The sequence below is a fragment of the Lithobates pipiens genome, unplaced genomic scaffold (assembly GCF_037356315.1).
Source record: "Lithobates pipiens isolate NorthernLeopardFrog02 unplaced genomic scaffold, aLitPip1_a1.2 Scaffold_17, whole genome shotgun sequence".
NCBI lineage: Eukaryota > Metazoa > Chordata > Amphibia > Anura > Ranidae > Lithobates > Lithobates pipiens.
In genome coordinates, this window is record NW_027507755.1 from 4,462,409 (window position 1) to 4,483,270 (window position 20,862).

At 42.6% G+C, this 20,862-nt stretch overlaps 1 protein-coding gene across 4 annotated transcripts in view; it reads right to left on the reverse strand.

The window, feature by feature from the left end:
* AMOTL1 (angiomotin like 1) overlaps positions 1–20,862 on the reverse strand; it is a 210,507-nt gene that overhangs the window by 126,120 nt on the left and 63,525 nt on the right. Inside the window, exon 1 of one of the 4 annotated variants that reach the window (XM_077484953.1) lies at positions 12,734–12,876. The exons of the other annotated variants lie outside the window; for them this stretch is intronic. Within the exon in view, the coding sequence (XP_077341079.1) occupies positions 12,734–12,740 (7 nt within the window). The 5' untranslated portion in view covers positions 12,741–12,876. Of the gene's footprint in view, positions 1–12,733; positions 12,877–20,862 lie in introns of those variants that run through there. 4 annotated transcript variants of the gene reach the window in all.

The window sequence follows — 20,862 nt, forward strand, 5'->3', positions numbered from 1 at the left end:
AAAAAAATTTCCCCACTGCAAGCACCTCCAAACACCACTGCATTTGTATGAAATTCCCAGCTGAAGTTTTCAGGGAAGCACTCCTGGGAGTTGATCTCCTTGGTCCCCTGCTCTGCTCAGTGGCTCCTCCTATTGACCTACACGTCTTTACAGTACTCAGTATTGGCAGGAAGGTCATAGGGAAGAACCACGTTTTGGCCCAGGCAGGAAAGAGGTAATTATTCTGTGTTTTTTTGTTTTGTTTTTTTACAGGTTTATCTTTCGGTGTTGACAGGGGCAGACTGACTGGTTTCACATGGGTGACATTTTGCTACCTAAGGCCGCGTACACACGGGCGGATTGTCTGGCCAACTAAGTTCGTCAGACAATCCGACAGACAGTCCGTTCAAAATTTGCATGAACGGACTTGACCACACACGATGAGCAGACAGTCCGCTGAAAGCTTGCGCGATGACGTGTACAGCACGTACGACGGGACTAGAAAAACGACGTCCTATACACTGCAATGCAACCTTCGGCCGTGTAAATCCTTTCTGAGCATGCGCCATACTTAGTCCGTCCAACTTGCCTACACACGAGCGGACTGTCCGCTGAAACCAAGTTTGGACGGACAAAACCAAGTTTGAACGGACTGTCTTACGGAAATTCCGTAAGACTTTGTTCGTCAGATTGCCCGCTGAAAAAGCGGACTAAGTTGGACAGACAATCCGCCCGTGTGTACGCGGCCTTAGTCTTCAATTTTGCCCAGCAGATCCCCCATTCACATTACACACCAAAATAATACTGAATTTAGCTGCACATAAGCAAACCACATTTCCTCTTTATCGTAAGCTAATATGATAAATCGGTACTGTCCAGGGTTATCAGTATGGGAGATAACAATAAAATAAAAGTACAATGTATCACATACCAGGAGGCACCCCTCATATACCACCTGGGAGTTCTAACTATGTACAAAATTAACAACTAATACTACTGGCCATTTCCCACTTTCCAATGTGTACCCACACATTAAAAATGAAAGCTTAAAGGGTAACTCTACTTGCGCGTGGGAAAAAAAATAGCAAATAAAGTAAAAATAATATAGCGTGTACAATTGCGATAAGTCATATTGTAATTAAATGTTATTAAACATGACCTTTTCTTTTCAATCTTCAGCCACTGTAATTTTCTATAAATGCAATAAGGCTACCTGGAGTGGTTCTGTACACAGAATGTGTACTGACCACTCCCCAGAAACATAATTTCCTGCTTGTGTGATTGACTCACCAATTTTCTCAGAAGTCTGCCTAAGATACAAGTAAGATTTCAGGCATCCCCTGCAACAAAAATGTCATTTTTGGTGAGATATTTCCAATAGGAACCCATCTAAAGTGATGCAGACCCAGCAGCTTTCCTCATTAGTGCTCTGCAGCTGCCACAGGTGACTGATAATTATGAAACCACTCCCATTAGACCCGCTAAGAATATAGGCACAGGCAAACACACAGGGATTTCTTCAGAGTAATGCCGCGTACACACGGTCGAACTGTTTGACGTACTTAGTCCGTCATACAATCCAACGGACAATCCGTTGTACTTTCCACTGAACGGACTTGACCACACACGGATGCACAAACAGTCCGTCGAAAGCTTGCGCGATGACGTGTACAGCACGTACGACGGGACTAGAAATAGGAAGTCCAAGACACAGCAAAGCACCCTTCCGCCGTGTAAATCCTTTTTGGGCATGCGCCATTCTTAGTCCGTCGAACTAGCATACTGACGACCGTACTGTCCGCTGAAACCAAAGTACGACGGACAGATTTTTGGAAAATCCGAAATTCTTAGTACTCCGGACTGCACGCTGAAAAAGTCCGCTGAAGCCCACACACAAGTACGTCAAACAGTTCGACCGTGTGTACGCGGCATAACAAAAGGTAGGAATCTGCAACAAAGGTTGTTATAATCTATGCATGGTACATAGATCACCCAGAGGGGAATGTTTTTTTTCTCAACAAAAGTGGAGTTACGCATTAATGGTCATCCATTTGTGATTCTTTCTTTCTTTCATTCCGTGTATGGGTACCTGTTGTCCCATTTGGAAGGTAACATTCAAGGGTTAAATTACAAGCTGTGCCACTTTCAGCTGGTGAAACCAAACACCATCCAGATGTTTCTTGAAGGCCAGTGATCAGAATTTAGCACAGAACAATGATCTGTTTCTGTGAAAACGAACACAAGGCCCCGCAAATCCAAAGGTACAATGAGCCGCAAGTTTAATTCCTGAATTAAAGAAGTGTGCGTGTTACTTCCAGCGGCCAATCATGTTCCAGCTGTGGATCCTACAATACAAGCTGCAGGGAAGAACTGGAAGCTTACCATTTGTTGGCGACAACACAGACTTTTTGAAGACATCAGAAAATCCTACTACTACGGAGTGTCTCACAATCTACTCACTGCTGTGGGATTCTGCCAGCTGTTCAGAGGAAAATGATGACGGCACTCCAACACCACAACGTTCATTTCTCGCTTTGCCCCGGTCTTTCCATATCCTGTCCCTCCTCTTCTTCACCCCTCTTCTCTTCCGTCTTTCTGTATATACTCATAATACATTTACTGTGCCTATAGAGTGTAGGAAGCTTTGTAGGTCAGGGTTCTTGGAACCCCACAGAACTGGCCTGTGATTTATGGTCAGGGGCAGCAACACAGACAGTATTCCATACAAAAAATAATTTGGTATATAACAAAATCAGAATGTTTTACAAAGCCAGGGAACTAGAATACAGAGAGATGAATGATATAGACAAGTGACTATATTCCCATTTAATACCATACCTGATTCAACCAAGGGATGTAAAGGGTTCGATGCACCTAACAACTGTCTCCTCTTCCTAGTAACTAGCTTTACCTTGACTAAAACAAAAATGCTCAAGCCTAAAAAACACAGGAAAAACATGCATACAAACGTAAAAAAAAGCATGAAAAATGACCGAAGATACTGACGCTCAAGTGGGAATGTAGTCCAAAGCTCAAGCTTTTACTGTAAAATCACACGAAAATGTAACATTTATAGGGCCATCCAGGACCCCTTCATTAATATCACCCTGATTAAAAGGTCATGTGTGGCCCCCGAAATGTTGCGTTTTGATGTGTCCCAAAGTAGCGCTACCCCCATAGGAGCCGCTATATTTTTGGGTTCTCCCTCGCATAAACAGCTGGGCAACAGGAATTTTCGGCATTCGCTTAGTAGTCAAAAACAGTTTAAAGTGCTTCGCTTTGTTTTTTGGTTTATTATCGCTTGGGTAGGGATGGGATGCCCAGAATGTAGCTTAACCTGCCTGGCAGTATTCCCAAGTGTGGCTCAGGGTGAATTTTCACTAGCAAAAGCAGTAACCCCGAGCCACATTTGGGATTGCATTGCAGTATCCAGGTACAGGTACTTATCTTGTCCCCAGGATCCTGTGATGTCTCCCCGCTGTGTCCGTGGGCTGTGTCCCCCACTCGATGTATCACAATGCCGGGCTCCGTTCCCCGCGAGCGTTGCAACGCACAAGGACGGAGCCCGACGCTAAATGCAAAAAGTTGAAACCACATAATACATACAGTACACTGTAATCTTACAGATTACATTACTGTATCAAATCATTCCACCTCCCTTTTGTCCCTAATGTTTTATCCAATGTCCTGCATGCAGTTTTATCTTATATTTACTGTTCTTTCTGCCTGCAAACTGGAAATTGTCCATAGCAACCAAAAAAAGTGTCCCTTTATGTCAAAAGTGGTTTTAGACCAGCTAGAAAACAGCGATAATAAACTAGAATCACTTGCAGAATTGAGCGATAGCGATTTGTGGGGATCTTAGTCATCAAACACTGAAAGTAACGACAGCAACAATTTTGCAACTGAGCAAATTTCTGTGCTTTTGATTTGTTTACATGATTGAACAAATTTTATTATTATTATATTATTATTTGTTATAATTATTTATTTTATTATAATTTATGATTTTGTGTTCCAAACTTTATAATACTCGGGTTGTCTATTAGACTCTTGTTTGGACATATTTAAGTAAATTATTACTAAGAATTACAGGCCTACAATATAAAACGCAAAATTTACATGCAAAACAATGTACGGCTTTGAGCATCAAAAATCTGACATAATCATACCGCCAGGGAGGTTAAATTCAACTTGAGGACTTGACACTGTCTCTGCTACCAAATAATCACATGGTTGTTCTCCCGTAGGAAAAAACGGATCAGCTCCTTTGATTTTCAAAGCAAGAGGTGTAGGGAAGCTGTGCTGGCTTTAAGTGGCTCTAAGCTGTCCCTTTGCAGAGAGATAGCTGGGTATTTATTGCACCTGGCTGCTTCTAATCTATAAGCTCTGGGGTGTAGCGGTTGAAGCTAGTCACTGCACTTTTGGTGGATCTTGTGGCACATCACTGCTGAAAAGGCCTCCTGCTGGACAGGTCTCAATGGCTCAGAGGATGGCTTAGCTAAGCCTAGCTGAGGCTAAAAGTATGTGAGGCTTCTTCTGCTGCTCTCTCCCTCTGGCTTCTTCCTTCTGCCCAGGGACAGAGCCCCCCAGCATACGGTTCCCCTTTAGACAACAGGACCAAAGTTGATGGGAAGATGAATAACACTGCACATCACCCTGAACACACCACCCCCATCGTGAACTATGGTGGCAGCATCATCTTGTGGGGATGCTCTTCTTCAGCAGGGACAGGGAAGCTGGTCAGAGTTGATAGGAAGATGGATGGAGGCAATACAGGGCAATCGTAGAAGAAAACCTGTCTGCAAAAGACTTGAGACTGGGGTGGAGGTTTACCTTCCAGAAGGAAAACAGCCCTAAGGGCATTTTCACACTGAGCAGCGAGGGGCGTTGGCGGCGCTTTAGCGCCATTTTTATGGCCCTTTTCAGCTGCTAGCAGGCCGCTTTTAACCCCCCACTAACGGCCGAAAAAGGGTTAAAAGTGCCCGCAAAGTGCTTGCAAAAGCACCGCTGCAGCGGAGCTTTGCCAGCGCTGCTCATTGATTTCAACGGGCAGGGGCGTTGTAGGAGCGGTGTATACACCTCTCCTAAAGCGCCTCAAAGATGCTGCTTGCAGGACTTTGAGCGTTCCGCCAGCGCACCGCTCCAGTGTGAAAGCAGGGGGAGGTGTTTGTAGTCCGAATCACATGCAAAGTCTATGGGGAAAAACACTGTTCTTCCATAGATATCGTGCAGTGAGTGCGCATTGTCAGCCTAGTACAGAAAAATCTAATTTCAAAATGCTAATGGAAAAAGTTATTTATCTTCAAAAAGGGACAGTTATTTTTAGCTGAGCCCAATGGGATTTGTTTACAGTCACATGGCCAAAATAAAGATACTTATCCTTTCATTCAAGATTTGTGACTTGAGCCTAAGGAATTTTATTGGCAAGGTCGTCAAATGAATATCAAGGAAGAAATCCAAAAGGAGATATATAGCCAAAGCTGAAGCCCGCTGTTGTCTGAAGTCACAGATCCGGTCCAGGCTTTGAAAAGATCCTGACCATATGGTCGGGATCCACTCAGAAGCTTTGACCGGCAAATCTTAGTGAGCCACTGAGAGCCTGAGCCAACCCATTCGTCCCCCTCCACAGCCCAGAGCCCCAGTGAGTGCTGGAGGGGAGAGCAGAGAGCCGATGACAGTCACGGCTCTCTGCTCAGAGCGGAGGGGAGAACTGAAAGATCAGTGGTATTTGATCTCTCAATTTTCATGCAGAGCCGGTGGGAGACAGATGCAGCATCCACCTAGGTGAATATCCCCCCCCCCCCCCCCCCAATCCCATACTTCTCATTTTTTTTTAAATTCAAGTAAGGAAGCCCATACATTGATTTTTTTTTCATACAATGAAATTATCCAGTTCCCCCATTCACACATTCGAGGTGGATGGGGGGAATTCTGCCACTGTGGTATTATATTTTGACAGTGGGGAGACCTCCCCGTCATCAGAATACAATGATCAGTGTTGCTGGCTATAGCCAGCAGCACTAACGGTTCTGGAAAAACCCAAATAGTTGATCGATAGATCAACTTGTGTACCCCACCCATACATGGATTGAAATTCGGCTGGTAGCTGATGAAGCGGCCAAATTTCGATCCATGTAAGGTTGACTTAATGCAGTCACCATATCTAAGGACTAGTAAGCTGCTATATTACATTTTTGGATTTGGGTTTAGTTCTGCTTTAATGAAAAGACCAAATGACACTTCTGGATTTTCCATAATAGTCAAAACATTGCGGGGTCCAGCTACAAATAGCAAAAACATAACCATAAGAGATTGCACATGACTACATGCGCATTCCAGCACCGCAATAGCCCATAAATTAGGATGTTATATGCCCTATGTATCATGTAAGTGCCTAATTTTTCATTTTTTATTGAAATTTATTTGCCTTTTCTAAATTGTTACAATTGTTGTTGTTTGATATCTCATAGTTTGTCTTTTGTATTCCTTTGTAGCCAATATATTGCCTTGCAACTCCTGAAGAAGCAATTTGCGAAACATGTTGAGCTAACAGGCAGTTATATAGCTTTATCAGCTCCATATGCACTATATTTATTTGTTATTATTATGCTGTGATATTTTCATATATGTTTGTCCGTATATGAGAGTCAACATGTGTTTACTCGCTTTTTATACTTTTCTATTAATAAAATATTGTTTTACTTTTTATCAAAATTTGTTGTTATATTTGTGGCACCATAAAAATCCCCCATTTTCCAGTTCTTTCAATATATTCCAAATCTCCTGAATGGGTGTGACCATTTCAATACGGTTGATTGATAGATTGATTTGTGTACCCTGCCCATAAAGGGATTGAAATTAGTCTGGTAGCTGATGAAGTGGCCAAATTTTGATCTATGTATGGACAACTTCCCGACCGGTGCACGCCGATGTACATCGGCAGAATGGCACGGGCAGGCATATTGGTGTACAGGTACGTCCAATCTTTAATGCCGCCCTGCCATCGCGAACGCGCCACCGGCAGCGCGCCAGTCGGGACCCCTGTGAGTTTGGTCGCGGGTCTTGCGGACTCGATCGCCGCGGGCATGCCCCCGAAAGTCTCACGGGGTGGCTGAATGGAGGAAATGCCGTTGTAAACAGCATTTCCCTATTCTGCCTAGCAACTAGTGACACTGATCTCTGCTCCATGTGATTGGAGCAGAGATCAGTGTTCACTAAATGAAAGCCCAGCCCCCCCAACAGTTAGTAACACACCCCTAGGAACACTTAAAGTGGAAGTAAACCCATCGATTTAAACAGTTAAAAAAAAAGGCATGCCGGGAATGCTAACTGCACATTGGCTGTGCTCTCAGTCAAACTATCAAACCATCCAATGGCTGGTGTCATAACGAATCACATGTGCAGCACCATAGCAGTTGAAGATTAAACAGAGGCAAAGATGGCAGCTTCCTTGGCGATAGGGGAGTTTACTTCCACTTAAACCCCTACATTGCCACCCCCTGGTTAACCCCTTCACTGCCAGTGTCATTTACACAGGAATCACTGCATTTATATAGCAGTGATTGCTGTATAAATGTGAATGGTTCCAAAAATGTGTCAAAAATGTCCGATGTGTCTGCCATAATGTTGCAGTCACAATAAAAATCGCTGATCGCTGCCATTATTAGTAAAAAAATAAAAATAAATAATAATAAAAAATTATTAATAAAAATGCCATAAAACTATCCCTATTTTGTAAACACTATAACTTTTGCACAAACCAATCAATAATTGCTTATTGCGATTTTTTTTACCAAAAATATGTAGAAGAATACGTATCGGCCTAAACTGAGGAAAAAAATGTTTTTTTATATATTTTTGGGGGATATTTATTATAGCAAAAAGTAAAAAATAATTCGTTTTTTTCAAAATTGTCGCTCTATTTTTGTTTATAGCGCAAAAAATAAAAACCGCAGGGGTGATCAAATACCACCAAAAGAAAGCTCTATTTGTGGGAAAAAAAGGACATCAATTTTGTTTGGGAGCCACGTCGCATGACCGCGCAATTGTCAGTTAAAGCGACGCAGTGCCGAATCGCAAAAAGTGGTCTGGTCCTTGACCAGCAAAATGGTCCGGTCTGTAAGTGGTTAAAGCAGTCACCATATCTAAAGGACTAGAAAGCTGCTATCTATTACATTTTTGGGTTTACACCTTAATGGGTTTACACCTTTACACCCCCAGCTCCCCCCTCCCCCCCCCCCCCCGTTTACTTACCTGGACGCTGTCATCCTCTGTCTGGGAAGGAGCACACCATTTGTAGCTGGTGTCGTGTCCCGACTGGATAGATTGATAGCAGCGCAGCCATTGGCTCCCGCTGCTGTCAATCAACTCCAATGACGCAGCGCTGTGGGGAGCGGGGCCGAGTCCTGCAGTCTGCATGAATGGACTCGGTAGTGTGCTCTCACGGGTGTCCACCAAGGAGGTCGCTTCTCCAATGTGGACACTCGATGAGGGGAGGAGCCTCTAGAGCCACTGTGTGGACCACAGAGGAGGTTTGGGGCCACTCTGAGCAAAACGAACTGCACAGTGGAGGTAAATATAACATGTTTGTTATTTAAAAAAAAAAAAAAAAAAAAAAAAAAAGCCAAGGGTTTACAACTCCTTTAATGAAAATACTGTATTACACTTCTGGATTTTCCATATTAATCAAAACATTGCAGGATCCAGCTACAAATAGGAAAATCATAGCCATGAGAGATACCATGGCCTTGTAGGAGGGAGCAGAGGCACAATATGGGGGAATCAGAATTTCCGTGGCAATGACTCCATGAATTTAATAAGTAAACTCTAATTCTACAAGGTCTCAGTTTGCTCTGCATTCCGTAATCTTGCCTTCTGTGTGACAGATGCACTTCAAATCAGCTTATAGAACCCTTTAAACTCCAAAGATTCTTACATTAGTGGTGGCATTTGACTTATGCGGAAGCCCAACATTCCCTGACAAGTTAACAATGACAACTGGAAACAGCACACAAGCAACAAGGGAGCCGACTCTTCTCCACCTCTGCTGCCTTCACACTCCAAAGAAGCAAACAGCCAATGGGATGGGAAGCCATCTTCACCCACATCTTGATGGGACATTGAGAAATTATCCTCCCCAACCATCTATAGAAAATCTGAGCTAAACATAGCACTGGTTATATTATTAATTTCCCAAGGGTCTAGTAAATGGGTTCCTGCCTAAAATAATGGAGAAGAGAGAACAAAAACACTGCACCTTCCAGGCCTTCAGTATGTATGTTGTAACAAGGTCACATGGGGCATAGGCAAGCATCGCTAAACTGACTGCTCCTCGCGATAAATTGCACCAATTTCAATAAATTAGTTGCCATACATAGACAGATCTTTTATAAGTCAATGATATAAGACTGACGCTCTTCTGTTCTCCAAAAACTCTTTCAGCACTGGTATACAGACGTTTCTCTTCTTCATTCTACATCTTATCAGCTGCAGAGTACACCAACCACTTCTCAGCTTCGCCATAAACGATTTTTGTAAAGCATTACTCCCAAGCAACACATTTTCCAGCATACTGGAAGATTTATTTGATTGGAGCTTTTGCTTCTCTGAAGTGCTCATCTACATGTATCAGTCATAAGTGAGCACCCTACCTGTACTACAGAGAAGCCACGGGTTCTTGCTGGCAGAAGATCCTGCAGAAAATACGCATCTAAAGTACTCGTGTTTAGATGTGTCCAGCATTTATATGTGTAAATTTTTTCTTTCATTCAAAAGAATGGCTACAAATTTACGTGTGCCCGTACTTAGGTGCGTTTATATGATTGTATGCGCATTGGCACATAAAATCTGCAGATCTGCATGGCCCTAGATGCAGAGACCTCCTACTTTTTTTCTGCGCAGCTATACACAGTTCACATTTTTGCAGGTAGGTGCAGCTGTGTGTATGGGCTCATTGCTTACTACAGTGCTGCATACACAACAATGCGCAGAGGGGTTCATTTAGTAAAACTGGAAAGTGCAAATTCTGGTGTAGCTCTGCATTTTTTTTTTTCAAAGCTCAATTGAACAAGCTGAAGTTACAAGCTGATTGGCTACCATGCCAAGCTACACCAGATTTTGCATTCTCCAGTCTTAGCAAAATGTTACTGATATGGGTTAAAGTGGAACTGTCATGGCCTATACACACGATAAGTAATATTTGGTAGGATGAAAAATCGCTGATTATCTGATTGTTAGTATAATACTTTTGACAGCCGATTCCGACTTTTTGGACTACAAAATCCGAAGGTGCATGCTTTTTTCGTAAGTAAACACATCTGATTTTTCGTTTTAATTAGTACAGTTTTCGTCCAAAATAAATAAATAAAAAAATCGCAAGAGCAAGACTACGCATGCTTGGAAACGAAGGAATAGAATACAATTCAAAACAATTCAACACATCACTTCCAAAGTTGTATTCTGTTGTATGAAAATTTTCATAAGTTGAGTAACCTCCTCACTTTCGATATGAGACTAGCATTCAACAAAAATGGACGGTTATTCGTCCTATAATCTGATTGTGTGTATCAGACTTAAGTAAAAATTAATGTGAACAGGCAATTTTTTTTAATGCAGAAGAGACATACTATGGAGGGAATTCAATGACTGATAGTAGTACAGCAGATTCAGGTAGTTCATAATAGTGCAACTTTTACAAGTGGCACTAATAATGCAGAAAATTCAAAAACGATGACCTCCAGCTCGTATGTGATACAACTGGAGGTAATTGAGACCTACTCTAACTTGATGTACAGAGACAGGCAGCATGCTTGTTCCTGTACACAGTGCAGCAGAGCATCTTTTCTGCCGCTACTCTCTCCCTGACACTGGTTGTTAAGGATGCTGTCAGCTTCACAGCTGGAAGCCACTAGTGATGGTGCAGTGGGAGGAGTCTAAAGGGGAAATGAAGAAACCAGCTCCAATTAGGTCCAATCGGCTTGTAATTGACAGCAGGTGTTCCGTCAGATAAGGTGACGCATCAAGACATGTAACGTAAGTGACATTCTGTCACGGCCATCTTGGTACACCTCGCACTCAGCCACAGTAAGCCTACAGTCTGAATTCTCCAAGTGGATATCTTTTTGCACCCACTGAAGTCTTGCATTCCACACTTATTTTTACCACTAAACTGAGCTTATATCGTGAAATACAGTATTTAGAAGTCAGCGACACTGTTTTAATGTTGAATTTTAAAAGTCTTCAGTGAGATCAGCAAATGTGTGCGATCAGAAAGCTTGCCGCTGCTTTTAAAATTCAACATCTAAACAGTGTCATAGAGTTCTAAATACTGCATTTCACTATACAAGTTCAGTTTAGTGGTAAAAATAAGTTTGAAATGCAAGACTTCGGTGGGTGTAAAAAGTTGTCCACTTGGCAACTTCAGACTGTAGGCTTAGTGTGGCGGAGAGCGGGGTGTACCAAGATGGCCCTGACAGAATGTCACTTCTGTTACGAAATCTGAAGGGTCGCGTAATCTGATGGAACACTGGCAGTGGGAAAATTCTAGTGCCAATAGAAGGCTGTCTATTGAAAGAGGATCCGCCCACTACCTGCTAACAATCATAAGGGGAGCGGACCTGATGGGGAATTAGTGCCTATGAATCTCATAAGGCTCCGCCCCCTCAGGTGCAAAACTACCCGCTGCTATGCTGACAGTTGCAGCGGCGGGGAGGAAAGTTTCCTAACTGCCTGTCTGCATCTGCAGAGATGAACAAACTCCCGCAAAAGAAATTGTGGAAAGATTGGTACCTAGAAGGAGACTGGCCACAGATGACAATGGCTGGTGAGTCTATTTGCCTTTAGTAAATCACGCTCTGTACGTTGCAGTGCTTCTCAGTGATAACTGTCACAAAGTGAGATGTATTGGTCCTCAGTTATAATAACTGACACACATACTATTGTTTTGAAAAAAAAAATCTTGCAGTGTGAAAATTATTATTACTGAGGAACACTACATTTCACTGCATGACAGTTATTATCACTGAGAAGCACTGCATCTTATTGTGACAGTTATTATTAATGCAAAGCACTGCATCTCACTGTGTAACAGATATTGTAACTGAGAAGCACTTCCTCTTATTGTGTGACCGTTATTAATTTTTATTGGGTGACTGTTTTTGGATGACAGTTAGTATAACTGAGAAGCACTGTGTGACAGTTAGCATTAAACAGCACTGCTTCTCATTGTGTGCCAGTTATTATAACTGAAGAGCACTGCATCTCACTGTGTGCCAGTTATTATAACCAAAGAGCACTGCATCTCACTGTGTGCCAGTTATTATAACCAAAGAGCACTGCATCTCACTGTGTGCCAGTTATTATAACTGAAGAGCACTGCATCTCATTGTGTGCCAGTTTTTATAACTGAAGAGAATTGTATTTCACTGTGTGCCAGTTATCACTGAAGTATTGCATGTAAAGGTGATCGGTGCAGGGAGGTGATCAGGAAGGTGATCAATGTGGTCTCTGCAGGAACAATTCCCCAAATCCTGGAAGTGTTCCTGTGAAATCTGAATATAGCAGGAATGAGATTGGGAGGTACAGCTTGAGCCATGTGCTGACCGGGTATAATAGTCAGGAATCTGTGGCAGGTCAGACTTGCACACTCCAGGTGCCACATGGGCACAGGCTAGGTTGCCAGCCACTATCAGAGCCTAGGTCCCCAGCAGTGTCCCATATACAGTCCTCAGAACACACAAAGGGCAGCGCTCACCTCTCATTGGAGTCCCCGGGGCACAGTCTGGGCACAGGGCTTGCAGGAGGCGACCAGAGCGGAGTGCATGATGCAGCCAGACAGAGCAGAGATCATTCACAGAGAGCGGAGAGCCCAACACTGAGTGGAGAGAACTGCAACAATCAGCCCCATTCACTGGAATGAGAGGAATGTGCGGCGCCCTGGGTCCTAGTGCCCAGACTGTGGGAATGCTGCCTGCACTGGGTCCTAATGCCAGGACTGTGAGACTGCTGCCTGCACTGGGTCCTAGTGCCTGAACTGTAACAATTATTAGCTCCGCCACATGCCTACAAAAGTTATGTGCACTTTTTGTGCATAGCGGGAATCTGCATGATTTTGCACACATTCCAGCAATGCACAAAAAACACGTATCCCTTTTTCCAAGTAGATGGCGATGCCAATAATTCTTAAAGGCTCCCTTATGCAACCTTGCAAATGTACGCCTGAAATTGTGTACCAAAACGTATAGTAACAAAAAGGGCTATTCACCAAAACAGGAGTATGCAAAATCTGGTGCAGCTCTGCATTAAATCAGCTTCCAGGTTTTATTGCCAAAGCTTAATTGAACAAGCTGAGGTTAGAAACTAATTGGCTACCATACACAGCTGCCCCTGATTCTGAGTGCACCAGTTTTTGTAAATCTACCCCAAAGTACCATGCATTTTGGTGCAGCACTTTTTTGGTGCGAGTTTTTGTGCGACGCACAAAAAAATGCACGCACTGTTGCATAGGTGTGAAAGGAGCCTTATGCCCTGTACACACGGTCGGACATTCCGACCACAAAATCCGTCTGATTTTTTCTGACGGATTTTGTTTGAAACTGTTGTTGCATACACACGGTCGGACAAAGTTGTTGGAAAATCCGATCGTTTGGAACGAGGTAACATTGGTTGCGTATGACGGGACTACGTAGAGGCTAGTAGCTATTAGCTTTGGTCTCGTAATATAATCTGAGCTTGCGTGACACTTTGTCCGATCGGAGTTCTCTACAAACGATCGGAAAAAAGTCAGATTGGATTTTTTTGTGGGAAAATTTTAGATCCTGCTCTCAATTTTTCCGATCGGACCTTTTCCGCCAGAATTTCCAACCACAGACGATCAAATTTTCCGACAATATAATCCAAACAGATTTTCCTACAATATAATCCGATCGGACCTTTTCCGTCAGAATTTCCGACCGTGTGTACAGGGCATTAGACTACTGCCTGCACTGGGTCCTAGTGCCTGGACTGTGACATTGTTGCCTGCCCTGGTCCCTAGTGCCTATAGGTTGCTATAAGTAAGTGCACAATTGATGTTTATTATATGTGCATCATGTGCTTCAAGAATTGCTCCCACAAAATAGCGAGAATACATCTGTCGACAAGCTATGTTGGGGCTGCAATTTAAATGTGTGGCATTTCATCACACCAAAGCATGTGGGGTTTGTTTCACTGCATTTGCGGTAAAGCCCTTGGTAACATGGGCAATATTGTAATAAAATGGTGTGAGAAGACTCTTTTATAATTCTTTTATATATCGTTTCATAGTTTGGAGAAATAATCAGGAAACCTGATTTGTCATCATATGGGAACAGCTACACATTTGCAGCAATTTTTAGTGTCCACATGCTTATTGATGGTAAGGCGGCCATTACAGCAACACACAACACAAGAATAGCAGTGACTTTCATTTTGAATGGCACCCCAATGCACTAAGCCAATGCTCAGCAACACAACAAGTTTCTGAAATTTTAGGGCACTTGAGCTCCAGAAAGTTTTACCCCCTTCATGGCTAAAGCGTTTTTTTGCTGTTCAGCTCTGCGCTACTTTAACTGGCAAATGGAACTCTGCATGCAAATTAAATTTATATTATCTTTTTAGTTTTTATTAAATAACAAAAAAAAAGACCAACAATTAATAAACAAAACAACATTTTCTACTTTCTGTCATGGAACATATTAGCACTTCCGCCTAGCCACACTAGGGTTGTTGGTTCGAATCCCAACCACGACACTATCTGCGCAGAGTTTGCATGTTCTGCCTGCGTGGGTTTCCTCCCACACTCCAAAGACATGCTGGTAAGTTATCTGGCTCCTGTCCAAATTGGCCCCACTATGTGTATGTATGAATGCTAATTAGGAACCTTGGATTGTAAGATCCATGAGGGCAGGAACTGACATGAATGCATAATATATATGTAAAGTGCTGCATAGATTGATGGCACTATATAAGTACCTGTAATAAATAATAAAATATCCAATAAAAAAAATCAAATTTCTTCATACATTTAGGCCACAATGTATTCTGCTACGTCTCTGGTAAAATAAAAAAAATCCCAATAGGTGTATATTAATTTGTTTGTGTGAAAGTTATATTCTACAAACTATGGTATATATACTGGAATTTACACAGCTATGATGCTATACTGTAATGGTGGTGATCAGCGACCTATAGTGGGAGCGGGAGTGAAATTTTGCACTAACAAACACTATCTGGGAGGGTCACTAACTGATACTGACATCACTAGTGACCAGTGGCAGCCCGTCCATAGAGGGTGCACGGGCGCCGTCCTCCCCATCCATGCGTCCGGCCCCCTGATCTACATATCAGTGCCGCCGGACCATCAATTCCAGTACGGTGGGGTGGTTTTTTGAAGCACCTGATTAGAGCCAGAGGCTCTAATAGGCTTCAAAAAGGGTGAGCTCAGAGCACAGAGCATTGCGCTCCGAGACCACCCAGTTGTGTGACCATAGTGAATTCATTTTTCCCTATTATCACACTAAAGTTCCTCCCTGCCAATCAGGAGACAGGTCTGTGAGACCTGTTTCCCGATTTCCCAAAGCATCGGGCAATCCTATTGGATTCAGTTATTGTTTCTGGGACATCACTGCTAATTCTTATTTGTATTTGAGTTTTCCAAGATAGACTTTCACAAACTAGTTTTATCACTGGACTTCACATTGTATATTGTGCACTATTGTGTGTTTTTGATTCCATATTTATTTGGGCACACGTCATTTATGACTTTAAGTGCTTAAGCGCTACACCTATGTTTCTCCAAATTTGTTTGACTTTGTTTGAGTGTTAGCTGCTATAGAAAGTTATTTTTCTTAAATGTTTTGCCTTTTTTTGGTTTAGCGCAGTGTTATCTCCCCTTTTTTTGCAATCCTATTGGATGCCTAGCACTTTGTTGGAAGACACATGGCAGGGGAAGCTGGAGGAGTGGACACCAGAGCCGCCACGGCTGCTGCCCAAACTCCAGGAGAGGACACCACAGCCTTGCCCCATGAGTGGGTCAGTGAAATGAACCAACACATACACAATGCAATTTGTTGCACTGCCTACTGTTTTGAGGTGAAATTCAAAGTGAAAGGCACTACCATGCAGCAACACATGTTACGCTGCAGTAACACTCATGTTAAGGCTCGTCTTGCTGCAATGCACATATGTAAATAGGTCATAAAAATGGATGCATAAGTACATCTGTTCCTATATAACGGCAAATCAGGTTTCCTGTGTAGTTGTCCAACAGATGAAACTCAATTGCCTGTCTAAATAATGCCATTGCAGCAATGTACTGTACGTTACACACTGTGGTGCAATGTGGTGCCATTCATTTGTCTGGCACCCAAATGCAGCTTTCTGACGGATATGCTTTCCAGCACAGCACAACAAAAGAATGCCGTGAATTGCGGTGTACTGCTAAAAAATAATGCTTGCACTGTTTTTTGTCAGTGCACAGCAATGCACATTAGTGTGTTGCAAAATACGTACATTGGAGAGTACCACACATAATGAATGGCACAACATCGCATTGATACATTTATGTATTGTCCCATGTTATGGTAAAGAGCACTGTAATGTGCGCATTAGCACAACAGCATAGGGGTCCTTTTCTGTTTAAGAAAAAAAAAAACACCTGTCTGCATAGGGTACTTTTGTCTAGGCTATATGACTGCTGCCAGCACTTTGTTTCACTGGTTGGACTGTGAGACTGCTGCTTGCCTGAGGTCCTATTGCCTGGGCTGAGTGATTGCTGCCTGCACTGTGTCCTACTGGCTGGACTGTGAGACTGCTACCTGAGGTTCTATTGCCTGGGTTGACTGCTGCCTGCACTGTGTCCAACTGGTTGGACTGTGAGACTGCTACCTGCCTAAGGTCCTATTGCCTGGGCTGAGTGATTGCTGCCTGCACTGTGTCCTACTGGCTGGACTGTGAGACTGCTACCTGAGGTTCTATTGCCTGGGTTGACTGCTGCCTGCACTGAGTCCAACTGGTTGGACTGTGAGACTGCTACCTGCCTGAGGTCCTATTGACTGGGCTGAGTGACTGCTGCCTGCACTGTATTCTACCGGTTGGAGTGTGAGACTGCTGCTTGCCTGAGGTCCTAGTGCCTAGGTTGTGTGACTGTTGCCTACACAGGGTCCCTGTGCCTAGGCTGTATGACTGCTGCCTGCACTGGGAGATTCATTCTCTTTTTTGTCCTAGAGATCTTTATTGCTTTCACAGAAAGTGATGGGAAATTCAAAATGTTATAGCTTTAACTAAAACAGCAGGTGAGATTAAATATTTTATTAGTAACTTTCTTGTTGCTGTAATGTGGCATGGCAGGAATTTATTCATGCAGACTTTTACTGATGGGTCCGCTTTAAAAAACATTTTAGGATTTCAAACACAATCTGCACTGCTGTATCATTGTTTCAAATCTAAAAGTAATTGTTACAGTTATACTCAGTATCCTTGTTCTCCATCTCAGGGAGTGAGGAGGGATGCAGATTGTTCAGGCGATTATTAAACTTCATTCTCTTTCAGATCCCAGCGCCACATTGGGCCTAGGCGATTGCCAAAGCCAGTGTTATCTCATTATGAGTAACTCTAGAGAGGAAGTCTGCCTGCCAGCTCCCCTGTGATTTTCCAAATTAATTACAACTATTACCCAGGCTCTAACTGTTACACTGCTTATATTACACAAAGGCTTCCTCCTCCATGATACTTCCCTTTCATCCTGCTGCTTATTCTAGGAGGATTAAAGGACAATGAAACCTCAAATTTAAATTTTCACATGGAAGCATTGAAGAAATGACCCAATCTATCCCTACATTTCCACTGTAATGTAGTAATACTGTACTATGATGGCCATAGATGGCTAAGTGAATCACCAACTGAGATGTCTGACAGCCCCTAAACCACAAGGCCCTGTCATATCCTATTATAAGTTCATTACTGCAAACTACTACAAAAAAATCCCCATAAAGTATGCAAGAGACATCTATCAATTATAACATGAATAAGCAACCCTACTGAACGCCCGCAGCTGTTCACTAATCTGGAATAAACCTGGATCTTATAACACAGTGAAATAAAAAATATATAAATGATACTAATGAAGAATGCAAAGCTCCAGAATATTGTTTCTGAATGGAGAAAACTGGGATTTCCGTTTTATCTGGGTTTGGTAATCCCTGGATAAGGTTCTGGAGCTTGGAGACATCAAAGAGATTTGGGTGGTACAGAAGATGTATTAAAGGTATGGTATGGGAGGAGCACAAGGCAGCGATTAGAGGGATCCTAATCTCTCAGGGATCCCAGCTTAAAAAGCAAAGATTGAAGGAAACCCAGCAATTATTAACAGACATACAGCATTTAGAAAATAATCATAAAGGTTTGCCATCTTCTGAGAGGTTAGAGATTTTCAAGAGGCCAACTATCTCACCTCCTCGATAAACAGCTTCTGGAAAAAATACTGATACTGGGCCCACAAACTTTATGAAAGTGGGGGAAAAAAAAAACACCAGTGAAATTGTTGGCTTGAGCTTTACGGAAAATGAGGGAGACCTGCCGTGTGCACAAATTGTTGTCCTCGTAGGGAAAAAACACATTTTTTCATTCTGATCAGCTTGCTAAACAATTATTTTTTATAATAGCCTCTATACACTTACAGAGGACAGAACACACCAGGAGATTTTACTTCAGTGGGGGAAAGTTTGGCAATAACTAGCCAGGGTGCAAGATCCAATACTATATTCCAAAACGATCGCTTCTTTCGAGAAACTGCTGGAAGAAATAGAATTTAATGTTAGGAGCCTTCCTTACTGGAAAAGTCTGGGGCCAGACAGATATACTAGAGCTTATTATCATAAACGTATTCCTCTTTAATCCCTCATTTATCAAATTATTTGAACTCTCTGATCGGGGATGAAAATAGGCAATATCTTCAGAGCCTTTGTTGGTCTATATTACGGTCATCCCCAAGAGGGTAAAACAAAACACAGTGTAAATTTTTGCTCAATATCTCTTTTGAACCTGGGTGACAAGATCTTCGCAAAGGTGGTGGCATCCAGGCTACAACACCTGCTCCCAAAAGTGGTCTATCCAGACCAGGTAGGCTTCATCAAGGGGAGAGAATCCAGGGATGCTTTGATTAGGGCTTTACAGTTAACCCACTGGGGGGGGGGGGGAGGCGGGGGACATACCCCCGCACAGTCTATTTCTGTCAGCAGACACTGAAAAAGCAGGACAGGATAGACTATTTATTTTCCCAAAGAAGCCCTAAAGGCTTTGGGCTTAGGACCTAACTTATTAAAATGGATCCTGGCCTTATAAAACGTGCCCTCTGATAGGACTAAAGTTAACGGAATTCTTTCACAGACTTTTAGTATCAGGAATGGGAAAAGGCAGGGTTGTATTTAAATTGATTATAGAGGCATTGCTCCATAGGATTAGAGGGAACCCAAATATTCATAGTTTTAAGGTGGGCACTATTGAACATAAATTGTCTGCATACACAGACAATATATTGTTCTACGTTTCAGTTTTATGAATAACCTTGCCCAATCTGATTGCAGATTTAAAGGAATTTTGGGCTTTGTCAAATTTTAAAATTAATTTCTCTGTCCAAAATGTTTCTATTGTCTCTACCTTTAGAAATGGTTAACTTTCTTAAGCAATCATTGCCATTCAAATGTAATCTGAAAGCTAATAAATATATGGGCATATGTCTAACGAACAATTTAAAAAGATTGTATATTTAAAACTATGTCCCTTTACTTCATAAGATAAAGATAAATGTTTAAGGTAGGGCCAAAGACATTTTATGTGTTTATGTAGAATTAATATTATAAAAATGAATGTGTTACCAAAGATTTTATTTTTTTCTGCAGATGGTGCCTATTGCATTTTCAGAGACTTTTCTCTCTTTTATGCATCAGATTTTTACAAATTTTGTGTGGAGCTAAACCCAGATTAGCATATCAAATTCTTATGAAGACTAAACTAGAGGGTGGATTAGGACTCCCGAATGTGAATGAGAGAGAAGTAGCTCTGACTAGAATACTTAGCTGGAAATATCTGGGTAAGGTTGGAGGAGACAATGGTAGACTGTAGGATAGCAGATGCCCCATGGGTTCAGGGGTATATCAAGGCCTGTCAAATACTATCTCTCCCCTCATTATTCAAACTTTGAAAATGTGAGACAATGAAAATAAACAAGGAACAATATCCTCATGTATATCTCCTCCTTTCCCGTTGGTGGGCTTTTTATGGTACCCTTTTTGTCATGGCTTTACCACTTCCTATAAGGTGATCTCTTCTAGAGACAGGATAATACAATTACATATATTCCACCAAAGTCACTTTATGGTGTAAAATGGGCTTACACCATAAATCTGATTGTTTTAGAGGATGCAGGGAAACTGCTGACTTCTTGCACTGCTTCTGGTCCTGCCCTATAGGTCAAATGTTTTGGTAAGAGGTAGACTTTTTTATTTTTACTGTCTTAGGGTCCTTTCACACGGGGCGGATCAGTTCTGATCCGCCCCGTGGATGTCCGTTTGCTCAGCGGGGATCACTCCGCCGATCCCCGCTGAGCAGGGAGATGACAGGTCTGTCTCCGCACATTATGCAGGGACGGACCTGTCACAGCGCCGCTCTCCCCTATGGGAGATCGGATGACGACGGACCGCAGTGCCCGTCGTCACCCGATCCGATCCGCAGACGGATGGAAAAATAGCTTTTTCCTCCGTCACACTTTTTCGGATCGGAGCGGGTCGGATGTCAGCGGACATGTCACCGCTGACATCCGACGCTCCATAGAGCTCTATGGAGCACCCGTTCAGGTCCGCCTGAAAA